General features: G+C 41.4%; 1 protein-coding gene across 1 annotated transcript in view; it reads left to right on the plus strand.

Moving 5' to 3' along the window:
* Positions 1-15816: 15816 nt before the first annotated feature.
* Positions 15817-19639, plus strand: part of MAP2K2 (mitogen-activated protein kinase kinase 2) — a 35023-nt gene continuing 31200 nt past the window's right edge. The window contains exons 1-2 of the mRNA XM_044671164.1: positions 15817-16032; positions 17969-18179. Of these exons, the coding sequence (XP_044527099.1) occupies positions 15941-16032; positions 17969-18179 (303 nt within the window). The 5' untranslated portion in view covers positions 15817-15940. The remainder of the gene's footprint in view (positions 16033-17968; positions 18180-19639) is intronic.

The following is a 19639-nucleotide window of genomic DNA, read 5'->3' on the forward strand; positions in this document are numbered from 1 at the left end:
GGGGGCAGCTGGGTAGCTCAGTGGAGTGAGAGTCAGGCCTAGAGACAGGAGGTCCTAGGTTCAAACCCGGCCTCAGCCACTTCCCACTTGTGTGACCCTGGGCAAGTCACTTGACCCCCATTGCCCACCCTTACCAATCTTCCACCTATGAGACAATACACCGAAGTACAAGGGTTAAAAAAAAAAGAGTATGGAAGAGGCTTCAAAACTGTGTCCTCTTACTAACAATAATAATCTATTATTAATATTATAAAAATATAAATACAGTAATACTTCACATCAATGTTTATAATACGAATAACATTCTAATATAATTGGAAGGATAACAATAATGGATGAAGCATTTATTAAACTCTATGTGCAAAAGCTCTGCACTAAGCAATACAAATAGAAAAACAAGACAGTCACTGGCCTCAGGGAGCTCACATTCCAATGAGGCAGATGGAAAAGTCCTATGGTGGTAATGCCTCTTCTTTAATGCCATTTCCATTGATAAAATCCCGTCCATTTCTGATATAATATTGAATCTGATATTGAACCTTTTGACGGTACCAAGGACTTTGGTGGCAATAACTTTCTTTTCTGGGTCTTCAGAAGCTACGGTTGTAGAGACTCCAGGAGCAGTTGCCAGGCTCTAACTACCCAGAGGAAGATGGCTGTAGGTACTGCACTGGGCTGAAGAGCTGCTATTCCCAAGGCTCTTGGGTTCTGGACCTTGGACCATCTCCATTGAAGCCCAGGGGGAGATGGTGGTTAAAGTGATAGGAGTGGTACCTTCTGTCACTCCCTCAAGGTGTCCTGCTGCTTCAGTGTGGCTGGCTTGCCTGCCCTGTGTGTGTGGGCAGGGCACCTCTTGGTAAAGATTATTGACCTCTTCTCCACAGGAATTGCTTCCATAGGTGATGGTGGTGAGGTTGGGCTGGAAGTAGGACTGGTGGTATGAGAAATGCTGTAATTCTCAGAGAGGAACGTATTGGTGAATATTTAACAACCGGATCTCCAACTCTTCTACACACACACACACACACACACACACACACACACACACACACACCCCTGTCTCTGTCTACAGACATGCCCATAACACACTTTTAAGTTTTATCTGCATGACTAACATTTTCTCTATAACTTTCTTAAATCTAGATCATCAGCACAAATAATAAATCAATCTTGATTTGTAGCGCTTGCCAGCTTCTGAGGTGTGAATGTTCATGGTGAAAATGTAACAATTAGTTTTACCAACCTGGTTTTAGCTGACTCCAGCAAGACTCAAAACAGGGCATATTACACGTGTAATTCCATTTTTATTTATCAACAAGAATTTATTAAGTAGCTACTATGTGCCAGGACAGAGGCAGTATGTTACAGGAGGGTGATAACTTGGAGCCAGGAAAACCTGGGTTTGACTCCCTCCTCAGACTTATACACTGGGCATGGCCAAATCACTTAACCCTTCTGAGACTCAGATAACTCTTTAGAACAGATTATAAATGAATTGGGATTTTTGTTGGTACAGGGAGTTCCCACACTGACAAAAATCTTATATCTTTAATGTTTCAAAATAACAATAAATCCTATCTTCTCAAATAGTTTTCTCATTATCATTTGACCATACTTTGATGGATCTGTGATTTCATTCTCCCCAGGTGCAGATAGCAGGCAATTCACTGGGTACAATTCTCTTTCACAAAATTCTCCAGTGTATAAAGGATACACCCAACATACTGGAGACCTTAGTCTGATTCTTTTAATATTTTGTATGGTCATCATCTCTCTTTCCTCACTGGTCATGGAGTAGGGGTGGGGAGTGTAATACTCTTTGTTTGGCATTGCCACTTCCAGGTTCTCCTGCCACCACCATCACTCAGTGATCTCTCCTACTTTGAGGTTCATTCAATCCATATTTATCACCCAATCAAGACTAGAGACACTATTATCCACCTATCCCCAGGAACTTGTCTTCCTTACACAAATAGTTCAGTGTTCAGGTCATGACCTTTTTTTCCTCCTCAATTCCCAACTTCATACTTGGGGACTTCTAACATGCATATTAATACCCCCTTTAACACCCTAATTTCCCAGTTCTTCAATCTGCTAATTTCCATGAAACTAATCCTTTATTCTATCTCGGTTTCACACACAGTCATACCCTTGATCTTGCCAAGTCACAAGTATTCTACTTTGTAAGAAATAAAATTGGTATAAAATGATAGATTTAAAAATATTAGGGTTTTAAAGGATTTATTGGTATCCATTTGAAAAGTGAAGCCATGTGCCATATTAAAGTTAGTTTGAAAGACCCACCATACCTTCACCACTCTGCTGCTTTAGCTGGAAAAGAGAGTGTGCCCTTCCAGGCACTTCCTTTTTATACTTCTCTCTACATTATTATAGTTCCTGTCCATGTGATTATACAAGAGGAATCATGGGAAGTGTAGATTGAAAGAGTCCTAAATGTCCACAGGAAGATCAAGGACCTCAAAATTAGTTCAAGGACTCCCAAATTTCCAATATCACATCCCCCCCTGAAGAGCAGAGGGAGACTGGTCTCCCCAAAAGCTCTTGTAAACATAACTTTTAAATTACATAAATTTGGGGATAAAAAGAAAAGAGGACAAAAACAATAATCCTATGATTGCTAGGTGCATTGACAAAAAGCCAATTAGGGGCAGTCCCCTTCAGCATAAGTGTGTACATTCAAAACAAATGCATTCAACTCCCCATAGTTCAATCAACTGCACCCCAAAGTTCGTTTTGGATCATCATGATGCAGTGTAGGTTCTTCAGGCATCTTCATGGTGCCTTCTCCAAACAGGTTCATTGTCTGGATTCTGGGAAGATGGCAAATTTCTTATCCTGAAATTACTCTCTAAAGAATTTAAACTTTACATTATTGATTATAAAACATACATACCCTTCTGAGGAGAATAACACATTCTCCCCTGAAGAAGGTTAAGGCCAACACCCAGATCAGCTAAGGATACATGGCTGAGTTTTTGGGGTTGTGTGAATCAACTGGCAAAAGAAATAAAGATGAAAAAATCCAAATAAAAGAGAAAAAATAACTTGTGAATGAAATGTAAAATATCAAAGTCTTATGTTCAAAAATGTAAGGAAAAATAAACTTACAACAGGTCCTTGAATCAAGGTGATTGAATTAAAGTGATTTAAGCAATTGTGCAATTACCCAATTCAATAGCCAGGACTACAGAAAGTTGCCACACTTATAAGAGAAATAAAAGGACCAAATTTGTGTGCAAGGGAAGTGTCTTTCCCTGGTTTGATTTGCCTGCACTTCTCAGGGATAGGGTGAGTCAGGATGATGGCCAACCTTTGGTACTTGACTAGGATGAAACTCAGGGAAATCTGGCCTCTAACATATGTCAGAAAAGCCACAACCCTGAACCCCAAACACTAAGTTCAAGTCCTTCAGTATTGGCATAGAAGTTCCTCAATCCTACCTGGATTGATATGGTCTTTTTTTTTATCTTGTTCTGCTAGGCACTATGCAGTTTCTCACCAATCCCATTTGGACTGCGTGGTTTCCTTGACCTTGTGGCTCTTTTGTTCCCTTCTCCTGGAATCAGACAGAATCATTAATCACAGTCCCATATCATTTACCAATAATTGGCAGGTTACCACAGTCTAAGACTTTTGAGTATGCATTAATATTATAGCAAGTATATTTTTATTAAACATATTACTATAAAATCAAAGGGGATTAATATTGATTATATGTACTTTAAGTACAAAAATGAGAAAAAAGGAAAAAGAGTCAATTATTCTATTAAAAAAGTAAAAAGAAAAGCAATAAGAAAATTAAAAATTCAGGGAAAATATAATGTTTTCAAGTATAAAAATGAGAGAGAAAAAAACCTGAAATACTCTATTGCACATAGAAGGGAAAAAATAATAAAAGAATGTTTTAAAAATCAAAATATATATAGCTTAGAATTAGTGAAAGGTTTTTCACCTGAAAATGAGATCCATTTCCTATTAAGCTTTTCCATGAACTCCTATGAGTGCAAATGACTTTTACAAAATAGCAGATTCATAATGCAATTCAAGTAAAGTATCAAAATTTTCAATAGCACATTTAAAGACAATAGCAAACAAACCCATATTCAATAGCACATTTAAAGACAATAGCAAACAAACCCATTATTATGATCACTTGCTGTGATGTTTAAAAATGTATACTTGTCACAATTCAACAGGTAGAGTAAATCATTCACTTGGCTGAGATATTTTTTTTAAAACCCTTACCTTCCATCTTGGAGTCAATACTGTGTATTGGCTCCAAGCAAAAGAGTGGTAAGGGTAGGCAATGGGGGTCAAGTGACTTGCCCAGGGTCACACAGCTGAGAAGTGTCTGAGGTCAGATTTGAACCTAGGACCTCCTGTCTCTAGGCCTGGCTCTCAATCCATTGAGCTACCTAGCTGCCCCTGGCTGAGATAGTTTTAACAAAATTTGTTACTGCCTCCATCCCAATTGTGGGGCAGAGCCTAGAAAAAAAACAAAAACCTTTTGGTTCTAAAATATTACCAGGAATTCTAGATCCTTCTGATGAGAAAGTAAATTAAAATAGAGTTAAAATATCAAGCATACAGGAGCTCTTTTTGGCTTCCTGAGTAATATATAAAAGGTTTGGGTAGGAAACTTCCATCTGTTTTCTCTACCTTTTAAAGACAACTTTCTTTATTATATATATAATTGCAAGGAATGGTAGGAAGAAAAAAAAACATCCCAGAACTGGGGTCTGCTAGGGCTAACTCAGTCCCCTCCCCCAAAGGCAGAGCATGGAAGCCAACTAGGCCACATAGAGTAGGCTTGTGGGGGTGGGGGATAGTACATAAGTGGCTAGATCAGGTTTGAAAAAACCATGTGAAGGACTCTGGTGGGTGTAGAAGTTCCCTTCAGGTTAAAAATCCTTAATGCCTAGGAGGAAACACATTCAGAGCAGCTAAGTAAGGACTGTTCCCAATGAAAAGGAAGTGGGGTTATACTTTCCATGTTTCAAGTGGCAGCTGGGATTAGCGGCAACAGCTGGAGTTCAGGCGGGCATCAGGCATCTGGCATCCAAGGGGATCAGGAACTGGAAACGGGAACTACAGCTAGGATCTGGGATCAGCACTCGGGTGGGAAGGTCAGAAATGGCTTCCCTTCTAAGTAGGGGGAGGTGGGGACTGCCTGCATCAGCTGGATCCGAGGCCAAGGGGAATGTAAGAACCGGTAGCCAAGAAAAGGCTGCTTGAAAAATGACTTTCCCCTTTCCCGGAAAAGTACCTCAAAGGAAAATAGCGGCATGCAGAAAAATAATGTTCCCCTTTCAAAAAGCACTCAAAAGAACTGAGCAAAGTGGCCAAAAAGAAAAGCACAAAAACTGGCAGAAGCATGTCTGAAACTCCAGAGAGGATCTGGAGGTGTCTCAGAATTCTGCCTGTGGGGGCAGGGTAAAAAAATCATGGCAAAGGTGTGGCTTGTTATGCTATCTGAAAAATTGAGAGTTACCATCCCTTCCTGGTTGCCAAAAATGCAAGAAATAAAATGGGTATAACAGGATAGATTTAAAAATATTAGGGTTTTAAAGGACTTATTGGTATCCATTTGAAAAGTGAAGCTACATGCCATATTAAAAGTTAGTTTGAAAGACCTGTCATACCTCCACCACTCTGCTGCTTCAGCCAGAAAAGAGAGTGTGTCCTTCCAGGCACTTCCTTTTTATACTTCTCTCTACATTATTATACTTCCTGTCTACATGATTATTGTAATGCAAGGTTGCAAGCAGAAGCCTTTTGCTTTTGCAATTTCAAACTGTAACAGAAAGGCAGTTGGAGGTTTTAGAATCTTCAGAAAGGCAGTTGGAGCCTGAGGCTATAAATAGGGCTGAAGTTCCTACTGACAGGGCTTTTGCCTTCTGGCTTTCGCTTTGCCTGGGGGCTTTTGCTTTTTGGGCTTTGGCTTAGCCTGTTGGCTTTGGCCTTTTGGCTTGGCTTTGGCCTTTTGGCGAATGCCTGTGCTTATTTTCTCTTGGGGAAATTTGGACCTATCTGATTTCTCTGGACCTCTCCCTGATCTCTCCATTACATCCCTGCTAATTCCCCTAAATTTCTCTTTGGGCCCTGGGAGGAAGGGTGGGCTTGGTAATTGGACATTTACATTGGGTTTAGTTTCTGCAGGCAAGTAGGGCATCCTAAAACAAGTTACCCCTAATTTAGTGATTTGATAAATACTTTAGTTCAAAGGCAGTCAAACCTTCCTGATTGGGAGAGCCAGACTCTCTCAGTCTAGCCCTCTCCTGCGACCCATCCCCCAACACCAACCTTCTCCCTAGCAGCAATTAGAAAACCTAAAACCTTTCTCCCTCTGATTATTCCTGACTTTAATAAATCCCCTTTGTTACCTATACAAGTCTCTGGTGAATCATTGTATCGAAGATAAGGCAAGGGCTGAAAAGGAAAGGAATTATTTTCTTTTTATTTCTTGAGGGAACCATAGGCATCCATCTTAGCAGGAAGTATCTACCTGAGACTTCCTGCAGTCATCAGTTTCACTGGCAGGGAGGAACCCTTTTGTCTCCTCCCTCAAGGGACTTAGAAATTAACAAGAGAAACCTAGCCTTGATCTAAACATTTCTGTCTGGCCCAAATTCCTCTTGTTAGAGATACCTTCCCTACCTGAAGGGTTCAGTCTATCTCCCCAGTATCCTCTGTCTCTAGCCTTGATGAATAAGTCTGTTTAAACTGCCCTCCTGTATTCTCCCTGTCTTTCCCCTACATTTCTATATACCACCTCATCCTTCCCTACACTCAACTATCTCTTCATTCCTCCTCCAATCACCTATATCCCTTTTATCCCTCCTCACTACCCAAATTGCCTGAGACCTGCCTAGATTACCTATTTCTTTATAACATTACACAAGAGGAATCATGGGAAAAGTAGTTTGAAAGAGCCCTAAATGTCCACAAGAAGTTTAGATCAGGGACCTCAAAGTTAGTTCAAGGACTCCCAAATTTCCAATATCACAACTTCCACATTTATTAACTAGCTCTTTCCCTCTTCCGTAGAACGCACATACTGTCTTTCATTTTAACTATAACCTCCAATCCCTTTATCCAACACTCTTTCTTTCCCTATCTTGACCCATTGGTGAACTACTTCAACTCTACATTGTTCTCTGTACTCATGTCCATTGCTCCTTTATCCTATCCTATTCTGATCATTCCTTGGCAAGCCCCAACCTTGGATTGCTTCTGTCATCTGTTGCCTTTGCTCCTGTTTATGTGCTTCAGGAGCACATGGAGCTAGAGAAAATTAGGAAACACACTTCCTAGCTGTGTGACCCTGAGCAAGTCCCTTAAACCCTACTGCCTCATTGTCAAGCCCTTATCACTCTTCTGCCTTCGAACCAATACACAATATTTATTCTAAGAAATAAGGGTTTAAAACAAAACAAAAATCCCCTCACTTGATCTCTCTATCCTTGTTAGCTATTCCTTCATTTCCCCTCATTTTTTAGCTAACCTTGAGAAAACCATCTAGAATTGAAACTTCCATTTACCTCACTATCTTCTAAACTCTCTGTAGTTTGACTTCTGACTTCGTCATTCAATGGAAATTTCTCTTTTCAAAGTTACTAAAGATCCTTTTTTTTTAAACCAGTGGTCTCTTAATTGCGAAATCTAATGTCATTTTCTCAGTCATATTCCTTCTTGTCCTCTCTGCAGCCTTTGACACTGTCCATCACCTTTTTACATCCATTCTTTCTAGGATTTCACAACCATTACTCTCTCCTGATCTTTCTCCTACCTCTATGACTGTCCTTATCAGTTTTCTTTGCTGATTCTTCAATCAGATCATGCCTACTAACTGCTGAGTCCACCAAGGGGCTGTCCTCGTTCTTTCTTCTCTGCTTCCTCTACACCAGTGATGGTGAACCTTTTAGAGATGGAGTGCCAGCCCCCACCCTCCTCATCCCCCCAGACCAAGTGTTGTGCCCACCTGCCCCTAGAGACCACATGTCATATCCCTCCTCACCCCCCCAACCAAATGTTGGACATGCCTTCCCCCCTTACCTCACACAGGTGAAGTGAAGAATATCCAAAGCAAGTATAAAGAGGGGGAGGGGAGTGGCCCAAGCACTCTGCTGCCCTCTGGCTCTACCATCTGTGAGCTGCCCACCTTACCCTCTGTGTTCTCCCACTGGGCTGCTAGGCAGAGGGGCTAGAGATGTGAAAAAAATGTCATCAGGCACAGTAAAGAAGAGGAAGAAAGCAGATCCTCTGGGATCCCTCTAGTAATAAGCTGGGGAGGTGGGGGAGGGTGGCCACATGTCCACAGAGAGCACTCTGCATGCCATCTTTGGCACCCATGCCATAGGTTTGCCATCACTGCTCTATAGCATCTCTTTTACTAGTTTAATTAGTTTCTATAGATTTAAATATCTTTACTCAGATGTTTCTCAGATCTATTTCTCCAGCCCTAGCCTCTCTCCTAATTTTCAGTCTTGCATTTCTAAATGCCTATTGGACATTTTGAATTGTGTGTCCCATAAGCATACTGAACTCAACCTATCCAATACTGAATTCACCATCCCTCCCCTCTTCCTAGTTTCCCTATTACTGTTGAGGGCACCATCATCCTCCCAGTGACCCAGGTTTGCAACCAAGTTGTCATTCTCCCTCTCATTCACACTACATATCCAATCTGTTGCTAAATCTTTTTGTTTCAACCTTCACATCTCTTGTATATGTCCCCTTCTCTACTCTGACATTGCCATCATGCTGGTACAGCTTTTCATTACCTGGACAACAGTGATAATTTGCAGGTAGGTTTCTCTGCCTCAAGTTTCTCCCCACTTCAGTCCATGCTCCACTCAGCTGCCAATATGATCTTTCTAAGTCTATGGTCTAAATCTGACCATATCCATGTCATTCCTTTTCTTAATAAGTTGCATTCAGTGGCTCCCCATCTTGGGATCAAATATAAACTCTTTTGTTTGGCTTTTAAAGCCCCTCTCACCTGGTCCCTTCATACCTCTCCAGTCTTATTAAACTTTACTTCCTTCCACCCTCTCCACAATCTGGAGATACTGGCTTCTGCTGTTCTTTTAACATGACATATCTCCCAACCCCTTATATTTTCATTGGCTGTTCTGCATATCTGGAATGTCCTCCCTCCTCATTTCTGCCTCTTGGCTTCCCTGGCTTTCTTCAAGTCTCACTTCAAATGCCACATTCTACAAGAGACCTTACCCCATTCCCCACAAACACCAGGGCCTTCACTCTGAGATTACCTCCAATTCTCCCTATATAGTGTTGCTTTCATGTTGTTTCCTCTATTAGGCTGTGAGCTCCTAGAGACAAGGGACTATTCTTTGCCTTTTTTGTATCCTAATGCTTAACACAGTGCCTGGAATATAGTGGGTACTTAATAAATTCTTGAGTTGACTTGAAATAGCCTTTACTCAGCAAAGAAATGAACATGTACTGAAGGAATTGTGAATGAGTACATGAGAATGGATAACAGAGACATTAACTGTTGCTTGATGATCTAAAAAGGGTAAATGGCTAATCTAGTAGAACATTTCCTAGATATTCTGAAGCAGTTCTGATATGTAATAACTATGGCCTATTGGGAAACCATAGTGACAGGACTCTACTAAAAAAGTCTTTGGTATCACTGAATTGGAGTTTTGGAATTAACTCCCAAGCTTTGTGTTTCTGCTTTCTTCATGTTATTGCCAGGTTTGTTGCTTAGTTGTTCAGTTGTCTAACTCTTTATGACCCTAGTTTTACTACTGAAACCATAGCTTTGACTATATAGACCTTTGTCAGCAAGGTGATGTCTGTTTTTTAGTATGCTGCCTAGACTTGTCATAGCTTTCCCTTTGAGAAGCATTTGTCAGTAGTGATCTTTGAGTACAAAAATATAAAATTTGACATAGCTTCTATTTCTTCTCCTTCTATTTGTCAGGGAGTGATGGGACCAGTTGCCACAATCTTAGTTTGGGCTTTAAAAAAAAAGTTAAACTTCAAGCTATTCATTGCTAGACTTATTTTTCTCATTCACTAACCACGTCACTCTCCTGCTCTTCCCTCTGCATATGCCTTGAGCTTTCTGTTCTTAACTATTCCTAGAATGTTTTCTTTACTTTTTTTTTCTGTTGGAGCCCTACCCAATAAGCCTTCCATCTTGAATCTCATATAGGACTACTTGGTACCTCACTAATTCACTTAGGTATCACTATATATTAACATTGATGTATCTCCCCGAGCTCCCTGCTAGACCATAAGCTCCACAAGTTTAGAGGTCATGTCCTCTAAACTTACTGTCTTTCCTAATGCCTAGCTCAGAAAGCATATAAATATAATGGTGTCCATCTCTTTTGGGGATAATTCATGGAGAGGGACTTTTTCTGGCATCATATACATTGTCCTTGAAACTGAGTCTCTTTGGGCGACAATTTACCCTGACTCTTTCCATTGGGTTCCTTGATAAAAAGACATATGCAACCAGAGACCTCTGATTTTCCCCAGATATTACCTCTACTTATCACCACCTGTGGCAAGGGACTATATTAGAGAGGACTAGAGAAAGAATTGCTCACTCAGTAGAATTTAAAGGAAGAAAACTTTTACTTTCTTCTGAATTTGTAGCTTGAGACAGCTTTCCTTTGGACTTCCTGAGAGGGACTAGAGTTTTCTTTCCCTTCAGCCCCTGCAGCTACTAGTGACTATTTGTAGATGACAGATAGATCATTTGCTCATTTAGGTAAACCTGAGAATAGCTCTCAAAATTCAAGCAACCTTGACTGCTTGGTTTTCTTTTTCTGAGCACAGGTGACCAAACTAATTCTGAAAGATGAATTTCCAAGTTTGGTGGTTACATCAAGAGTTCCTCTGTTTCTGGGTTCTCATTTAGTAACTTCTGTCTTGTGGGAGGTGATCCCTGGAGCTACTATAATACTCAGAGAAGATGACCATCAGCAGGAGGATGAGCCCAAAACATGGCTTCTCAGAAGATACTGACCTTAAATCTTACTGTTCAGACAATGACACCAAGGTGAAAGTGGTTCAGGTACCTTGGTCCCACAAAGTGTTTAGTGTTTTAAGTATCAACCTCGTGATAGAGGACTATACATCACAGGATCATGATGTATTTTTCAAAGTGAATTTATGAGTCCTTTGTGTTTTAAGTATTTCTTTTGTGGCAAAGGAAAAAATAATTGTCCTATAACCAATTTTTTCTGTTTACTGAGCACCTTTCTCAAATGGATACTATAATCCCTTTGGGGGAGGCCTTAGGCATGAGCCAAATCTAAGCTTTATAAAATATTTTCTAGGGCTCTGGAGTAAGGGAGCAATGAGGCAGAGGGTACAAGAAGAGCCCAACTCCTCTCTTTTAGGAGTCTGGCTCTCTGGGACTGAGTCTAGTCAATATAAGCACAGAGCTGGAGCCCTTTAGTGGGAGAGTGTGTCCCCCTCTACCATGGGCCTATAAATCTTTAACAAATATTTGCCAAATTAAATAGGTTGAAGTGGAGCAAAGAACTATCCTGGCATACAAATATTTGGCCTTGATAGTGAGTCTAGGACCCAGAATTTCAAAGTGCCTCTCACTGCAAAGAGCTACAAATCAAAAACATCTTTACTTGTTCCAATCAAAGAAAATAATCATTTAGCTATATAGTCCTCATTTAGCCATATCCATGTAATTAGTCATTAGAAATTCTGAGTCCTCCATTTCTCTAGAGGGTCACATCTCTCTTTGTTTCAGTTTCCTTAGGTGAAAATTGAGTGATCATTAAGGAGCCAAAGATGTCCTCCAGTGATAATTTCTTACTCTCAAATATACTCAAGAAGGGAGATTTCATAATCTTCCTTGGCCAGACTACATACCTTGTACAAAAGCACTAATGTGATAAAGTCCATAGTGCACTATTAATTCTATAGAGAAAAGTACAATGTACACATAAGTTACTAATACTCTATTATGCCTGAAACAGATAAATGTTATAACCTTGGATTAAATATAATCTCAAAGCAATTAAGAATTTAATTTCCTAGGGTAAGAAAGTAAGGACACATCCCAGTTTCTAGAGACAGGGAACAGATACACTAAGAAAGATATTTTTTTTCTAATCAGCAATAAATGAAAAGATAAATAATAGGGAAGGGTTGTAGGTCAGAACATTCTCAAATGATAAACATAGGAAAAGAGGTGGAGGGAGCTTTTGTACCTTGAGAAGACAAATTTAAAACCCCCTATAAATCTATAATAAGGTCCTTAATGGATAGAGCACTGGTCTTGGAGGCAGGATGACCTACGTTCAAATTCTACTTCAGACAATGCCTAGCTGGGTGACCCTGGACAAGTCATTTAACTTATACTTTAGTTTGCTCATATGTAATATTACATGGTTGAACTTGATGACCTCTGGAGTGCCTTCCAGCTCTAAATCTAAAAATCTTTTTTTTTTAAACTCTTACCTTCTGAATGATGAACTGCTTGATTTCTATAAGAACTGAAAAGACCTACATGAACTGATACGGAATGAAATGAGCAGAACCAGGTGAACATTATACACAGTAACTGAAATATTGTGGGATGATCAAATGTAATTGACTTTGCTACTAAAAACAATGCAATGATCCAGGACAACTTGGAGGGATATATGAGAAAGAATACTATCCACATCTAGAGAAAGAACTGTGGTAGTAGAAATATAGAAGAAAACATACAATTTATCACTTGTTTATATGGGTATATGATTTGGGGTTTTAGTTTTAAAAGATAACTCTATTAGAAAAATGAATGATATGGAAATGGGTTTTGAGTAATGATACATATATAACCCAGTGGAATTACTTGTCAGCTCTGGCAAGGGGGAGGCAAGAAGGGAGGGAGACAACAAGAATCATGGGAAAAAATAAAAAATAAAATAAAATAAACTCTTACATTCTGTCTTAAAATCAATAACAACATCACTTCCAAGGCAGAACAACAGTAAGGGGTAGGTAATTGTGCTTAAGTGACTTGCCCAACATCACACAGCTGGAAACTGTCTTGGGCTAGATTTGAATTCAGGACTTTACATCTCCAGTTCTGGCTCTCTATCCACCAAGCCACCTAATTGTCTCCAAGTCTATAACATCAGCCATAAATGCCTAGGAAATCTGTAAACAGTTCGTGACCATTTGCAACCTGGTTTCTGACTGTCCCTTCTAAGGTTACCATTGATCTCTTAATTGATATACTTGTTTTTTCCTCAGTTCTCAACCTGACTCCTCTACTACTCTATTTTATAGGTATATCTTCCACATCAAGACTTTCCCCATTAATTGCTTGTCAGCTCTGGGAGTGGGGAGGGAAGAAAGGAAGAAAAGAAAATGAATCATGTAAACACAGAAAAATATTCTAAAAAATATATTAGATTTTTTTAAAAAGACTTTCCCCATTGCAGTTTTGATATATTGTGGGTCAGCATAAGAAATTAAATGGGAATTTGGGGAGAGTTTTGTAGAAGCCACAAACTATACATGATGGCAAGCAGACAACATAGAAAATGTTTATTAATTATAGTGCCTGTGACTAAATACTTAACTGAAATTTTATAATAAAGTATTATAAACACTTCATAAAAGAAAAAGAAAAAATTCAGACTTCTTTAGTATGGAGAGACAAAAAATTTTACCAGATTGAGAGGGTGCTATGGAGCACTATGGAAAGGATACCAGTGCTTTCTCTTTCTGAATATTCTCTTCTCTAACTTGTCATGGCTCTATTTTCTCCTGGTTCTCCTATTTGGCTGAAATCTCCTTCTAGTTTCCTTTGCTGGTTTGCCAACTGTGTTTCCCAAGGCTCTGCCCCAGACTTTCTTCTCTCTTGGTAATTTCATTTGTTCCCATGAATTTAATTCATTTATATAGTCTCATCCCTGAGCTGTTCAGTCCCATTTCACCAATTGCTTATTGAACATTTCAAACAGAATGTCCCCAAGGCATCTCAAACTTTGCATGTCCCAAACAAGATTCACTATCTTTCTTCTCAAATCTACCCTTCTTTAAAACTCATATTTTTATAGAAGGAACCATCATTCTTTCAGTCTTATAGGTTCATAGCCTCAACTCCTTATTCTCTCTAGCCTCATGTATACAATCAGTTGCAAAACTTATTCTCTTTTCTGGATACTCACATAGGTATGACCCCTATTATATCTCACAATGAGATCTTACCTGATCTCATTCCATCACTCCTCTACACAGTTGCCTAAGAGATTTTCCTTAAGCCCTGGTCTATGTCACTCCTCTACTCAGCAAAATCCTGTGGTTCCTTATTGCTTCTAGTCATGGCCCCAACCTGTCTTTCCAGCTTCCTTATACATTGTTCTTTGAAGTCCAGCCAAATTAGCCTTCTATCTGTTCTTGGGGGAACTTCCCCTTCTGTGTCTTTGTAGTGGCTGTTATCCCATTCATGGAATGCACTCCCTCCTCAATTCTACCTCATAAAATCCCTCTCTTCTTTGGAGAAAATGCCCAAGGACCATCTTCTACAGGAAGCCTTTCCTCACCCCAGCTGTTTAGTGCCTTCCCTCCCAAACCATTTTGCATTAAATTTTAAATTTATATTTGTTCTGTCTCTATATAGGTAAATATATGCATATACTTTGTTTCCCAAAGAATGTAAGCTTCTAAGAGTAGGAATTATTTTTTTGGATTTGTACCTTGAGAACCCAGCACAGCACCTGGCATAAAGTGGACAATATAATGTTTTTTGGTTGATCAGTTGATGCTACTCCACAGCCCCCATTGTCTAGCCAAGTAGGCTTAATCCTACATAAATTCACTCCTATGCCACGATTCTTTGCATATGATTGAAGACATCTCAAGTCCAAATTCCAGGGATGGAAAGGACGCTGGACTCGAGATTCAGGAGGTATAGGGGTTAGATCTGCCCCTCAAGTAAAATGGCCAACTTGGTTCCAGTTCTACTCCATGACTAATGTCTTATGTGCTAACCAGGATAAATACTGGGGGATGAAGTGGCCAGAGGGGAGAAGAGGCCTTTTTTGAGTTTTCCAACTTTCTACGACAGAATTCCCTTAGAAATGAGCCTAGCTGCTGCCTTGGAGGTGGAAGACAGACCAAAAAAATCAGGGCGCCTTCCCTGTCCTCGTTTCCCTCAGGGGAACTTGACTCTCAGTCCTTCTGGGTTCACTCTCACCTACCCTAAGTCGCTCAACAAAGTACTGGACTCAGGCTTGGTCCCAGCACCCTGCCCACCTTGACTCTCTCCCGGTCTTCCCTCTTTCCCTCCCGTCTCTCCACAAACTCCCCGAGACCAATAACTGTTCATAACAGCTGCACGCGTACAACGGCGCGAACCGTCAGCTGTCCTCGTGGGCATGCGCACTGAGGCTGAGGCAAACGGCGGGAGGGGGGAAGGGACGGCGGAGAGGGAGGAGATCTCCAGCACAGTTCTCGCGAGACTCTGGGGAGAGCTCTTCCCCTCCACCACCAACTCCCCTCCTCCGCCTCCCTCCCCTTCAGCTGCAGCGTCAGCCTAGCTTGGCCCCGGCCTCGGCCCCGGCCCCGGCCCCGGCCCCGGCCCCGGCCCTAGCCCCAGCGGCTTCGAGCGGCGGCGGAGGTGGAGGCGGCTCCAGCTGATCCTGGCCCCAGTTTTCCGTGCGGCCCCAGCTCCCGCCGGGGGCCGCCCTCCCCACGCAGTCCCGAAGGCCGCTACCCCAGCCCCGGGCTCGCCTAGGCCAAACGTCCCAGCGGGGCCGGGGCCGGGGCCGGAGCCGGAGTCGGACCACAGCCAGGCCGGAGCCAGGGGTGCCTCCACTCATATGGGCCTCGGCTAGAGGCGCTGCAGCCTCGCCCACCCCTGCCCCCGCCCCACCCCCATTTCCCCATCCCCGCTCCCCGGGAAGCCCCGATGCTGGCCAAGAGGAAGCCGGTGCTGCCGGCGCTCAACATCACCCCCACCATCGCCGAGGGCCCGTCCCCGACCAGCGAGGGCGCGTCCGAGTGAGTGCCCGGGTCGGGCGGGGCCGTGAGAAGGGACTGCTGCTGCTGGGGGGGAAGGGAGGGGAGTGAGGGGAGGGGCGGTCGGGGAGGTCCGCCCGCCCACCCCTTCGCCTTTCAGGTGTAGAGCCTGGAGCCCCTCGAGAGCCGGGTCTGCCTGATGGAGCTAACCCAGCTCCAGGCTGACTTCGAATTCAGCGCTTTTCCTCGACGTGCATCCCACTTTTGGAAAGGGATAGAGGGGCGGTCCCGGGAAGGAGGGAAGCTGGGAGAGAGAATGTGAATTAAATGACCCTAAAGGGAGTAAGGACTCGGGTCCACAAGCAAAATCAACAAGCTTTATAAGCGCTTACGGGGTACTGAGGATGGTGACTCGAGGAGAAAAAAAAAGAGAGAGGGTATGTGAGGGTGCTGAAAGGGGTCTGGGAGAAAAGGAAAGGGTAAATGTATTGGAGAACTTAGGGAGGAAGGGAAAAGAGTGGTTGGTTTAGAGCTGGAAGACAGATCTCAGGTCATCTGATCCAGGTCCCCCTCATTTTGCAGGTGAGGAAACCAAGGCCCAGGTGGCTCAAGGTCATGCAGGTGGTAACAAAAGTTAGAATGTGAACCCAGGTTTTTGGAGAGACTTCAAATCCAGTTCTCTTTCCCCTCTGTCATCTAATCTAAGCCCCTTTCTCCCCTTTTTCATTTTTATAAATGGGGACACTGAGGCTCAGGAAGGTTTTTTGTTTTAAATACTAGACCCAAGGTCATATCACAAGTAGTAAATAGTAAATCTTTCCTCTGAACCTAGGCCTTCTGACTCCAAATCAAGGAATCTTTCCTGTAGGTCACTTTGCATAGGGGACAAGGGGGTAAGGGGGTGGTGCAGGACTTAGAGAAGTGAGGAATTAAAGGAAAACAGAGTTCTTAAAGAAAGAAATGAGAAGAAACGTGATAAGGAAGAGACTCATGAATAGGAACTGTGAAGATGAAATAGTACTTTGTGAAGGAAGATGAAAAAAATGAAGAAAGTCTTTGATGGGGGATAAAAACAAAGGAAGATATTTGAACAGAGAGTGACAGGTAATTATGGAATATGGGCAGGAAGGGCCTCTTCAGACTCTTCATGATGATTTTGCAGCTCCAGGGAAAGTCACCAAGCTGGACTACCTCCCAGGCAGTCAACAGTCAAGCCCTTCTAGTTCAAAAGTTGTTGGAGCTGTGTGAATAAAGCAGGTTTATGGTTTGGCCTGTGTGAATGAATGGGGCTAGTCTGTGTAGGGTCACTTTGAGGCACCTAGCCTTTTTTTAAACCCAGTCTCTTAGACTCTACCAAGAACAAAATAGAGCATGCAAGGATATCATGAGTTATTTGAGTTTTGTTGTTATTGTTCTGTGGCAGAGATCCATTTGCCTATAGTGCTTAATGTGAATGATATTCTTACCTTGTTATTGGAAAGATTGAGAAGGCCTCTTTCTACACAGTTTTCTTTCCTGATCTTGGCCTTCTCTTTTATTCTCTTTCCAAATTTTAAGCTAAAAAGGAAATTGTAATATATTAGAAATAGCACTAGATGAAGTCAGAAGACCTGGATTAAAAAACATGTTCCACCATATATTAGTAGTTTCATATTGGCATATTACTTAACTGCAGTGAACATCTGTTTTATCTGTCAAATGGGAATAATCAAATTTTTACTACTTATTTTGCAGGGCTGTTCTAAAGGTCAAATGTGATAAAATATTTAAAATGTTTCTCAAACTTTAAACTGCTATATAAGTGTCATCTATTATTATTAGTAGTAGTGGTAAGCCCTTGGAATCCCAAGGCTTTTTATAGCCCCTGGTGGCGCCTTTAGACAAGGAATGGAATGAACTAAACTTTCAGTTGACTGACCAGACTTTTCTTCTGTCTTTTTTCTTTTCAACCACCTTCATCCCTGGTATGTGTACACAGGGCAAACTTGGCAGACCTGCAGAAAAAATTAGAGGAGCTAGAACTTGATGAGCAGCAAAAGAAGCGGCTGGAAGCTTTCCTCACCCAAAAGGCAAAAGTTGGGGAGCTGAAGGATGATGACTTTGAGAGAATCTCTGAACTGGGAGCTGGCAATGGTGGGGTGGTCACCAAAGTGCAACATAGGCCCTCAGGCCTCATCATGGCCCGAAAGGTAAGTAGATTGCTGGTCATTGCTATCTTGTGGGAGCCGTTAATGTTCTCTTAGTGCCCAGAGCTCCCTATGGTTCAGATACAGTTGATAATAGTGTGATTTACTGATGTTCAGAGATTTTATTTTCTCCTTTGGAGCCAGGCAGGACATCTGGTTTCATTGCTAGAAAGGAACACCTTCTTGTTAATGACATTAGAAGATGACAGTACAGAATGCCTTGCTTTGTGTTACCTTCCACATCTTGACTTCATTATTAACTAGGTTTGTGATCCTTTCTTTGAGCCTTAGTTTTCTTATATGAGGATACTCATACTTGTACTATCTATATCATGAGATTGTTTCAAGGAAAACATATTGTAAAACATAAAACACTATGGACATATAAGGTGTTACTCTTACCTTCCCTTTATATCTTTTTTTTTTAAACCCTTACCTTCCATCTTGGAGTCAATACTTTGTATTGGCTCCAAGGCAGAAGAGTGGTAAGGGTAGGCAATGGGGGTCAAGTGACTTGCCCAGGGTCACACAGCTGAGAAGTGGCTGAGGTCAGATTTGAACCTAGGACCTTCCGTCTCTAAGCCTAACTCTCATTCCACTGAGCTACCCAGCTGCCCCCCTTCCCTTTATATCTTGACCCTAAGATATTAGAAGACTTTGGGAAAGCCTTCAGTGAATGAGTGCATTCTTTTTTGGGTGACTTATGACAAGATATGGACAACTGTTGCTGAGAGTGAAATGGAGTTGCTTTCCATAATGAGAGGAGTGTCTGTCCCTAAGAAGACCCCCTGTTCCATTAATGTACAAGAAGAATAGGAAATATACTCTTCTCCAGCAAGGGAGGAAGAGAATCTGGTCAAATCCATTTTTTAAGTTAAGTTTTATTTTTTTATTATTAACAATAAAATCCGTTATTTATGTTATTTATTTATTCATTTACTTTAAGTCCTTACCTTCCATCTTAGAATCAATACTGTGTATTGGTTCTAAGGCAAAAGAGTGATAAGGGCTAGGCAGTGGGGCTTAAGTGACTTATCCAGGGGTCACACAGCTAGGAAGTGTCTGAAGCCAGACTTGAACCTAGGACCTCCTGTCTCTAGGCCTGGCTCTCAGTCCACTGAACCACCTAACTGCCCCCAAAATCCTTTATTTTAAATGAGAGATAATTTATATACTCTTCTTTTTTCCTTCCAAATTTTACAAAACCAAATTAACCAAGAATTTCCACATACAAAGAAGAAGAATGATACGTAAATGAAATCACAAATCTCGTATATTTAGATTACGCTGTATTCTTTAAAAATAAAATTAGGACTTGAGAGGAATAACATTAAATGTCTAACATTAAATTTTATTTTTAAAGATCTATCTTCTTTCCCTCTTACCTCTTTCCCCTCCATTGGGAGAGCAAGAAAAACAAAAGCCCTATTATAAGCATAGTCAAGTAAAACAAATTTTCATTG

This window comes from Gracilinanus agilis, chromosome 1, assembly GCF_016433145.1.
Source record: "Gracilinanus agilis isolate LMUSP501 chromosome 1, AgileGrace, whole genome shotgun sequence".
NCBI classification, from domain to species: Eukaryota; Metazoa; Chordata; class Mammalia; order Didelphimorphia; family Didelphidae; genus Gracilinanus; species Gracilinanus agilis.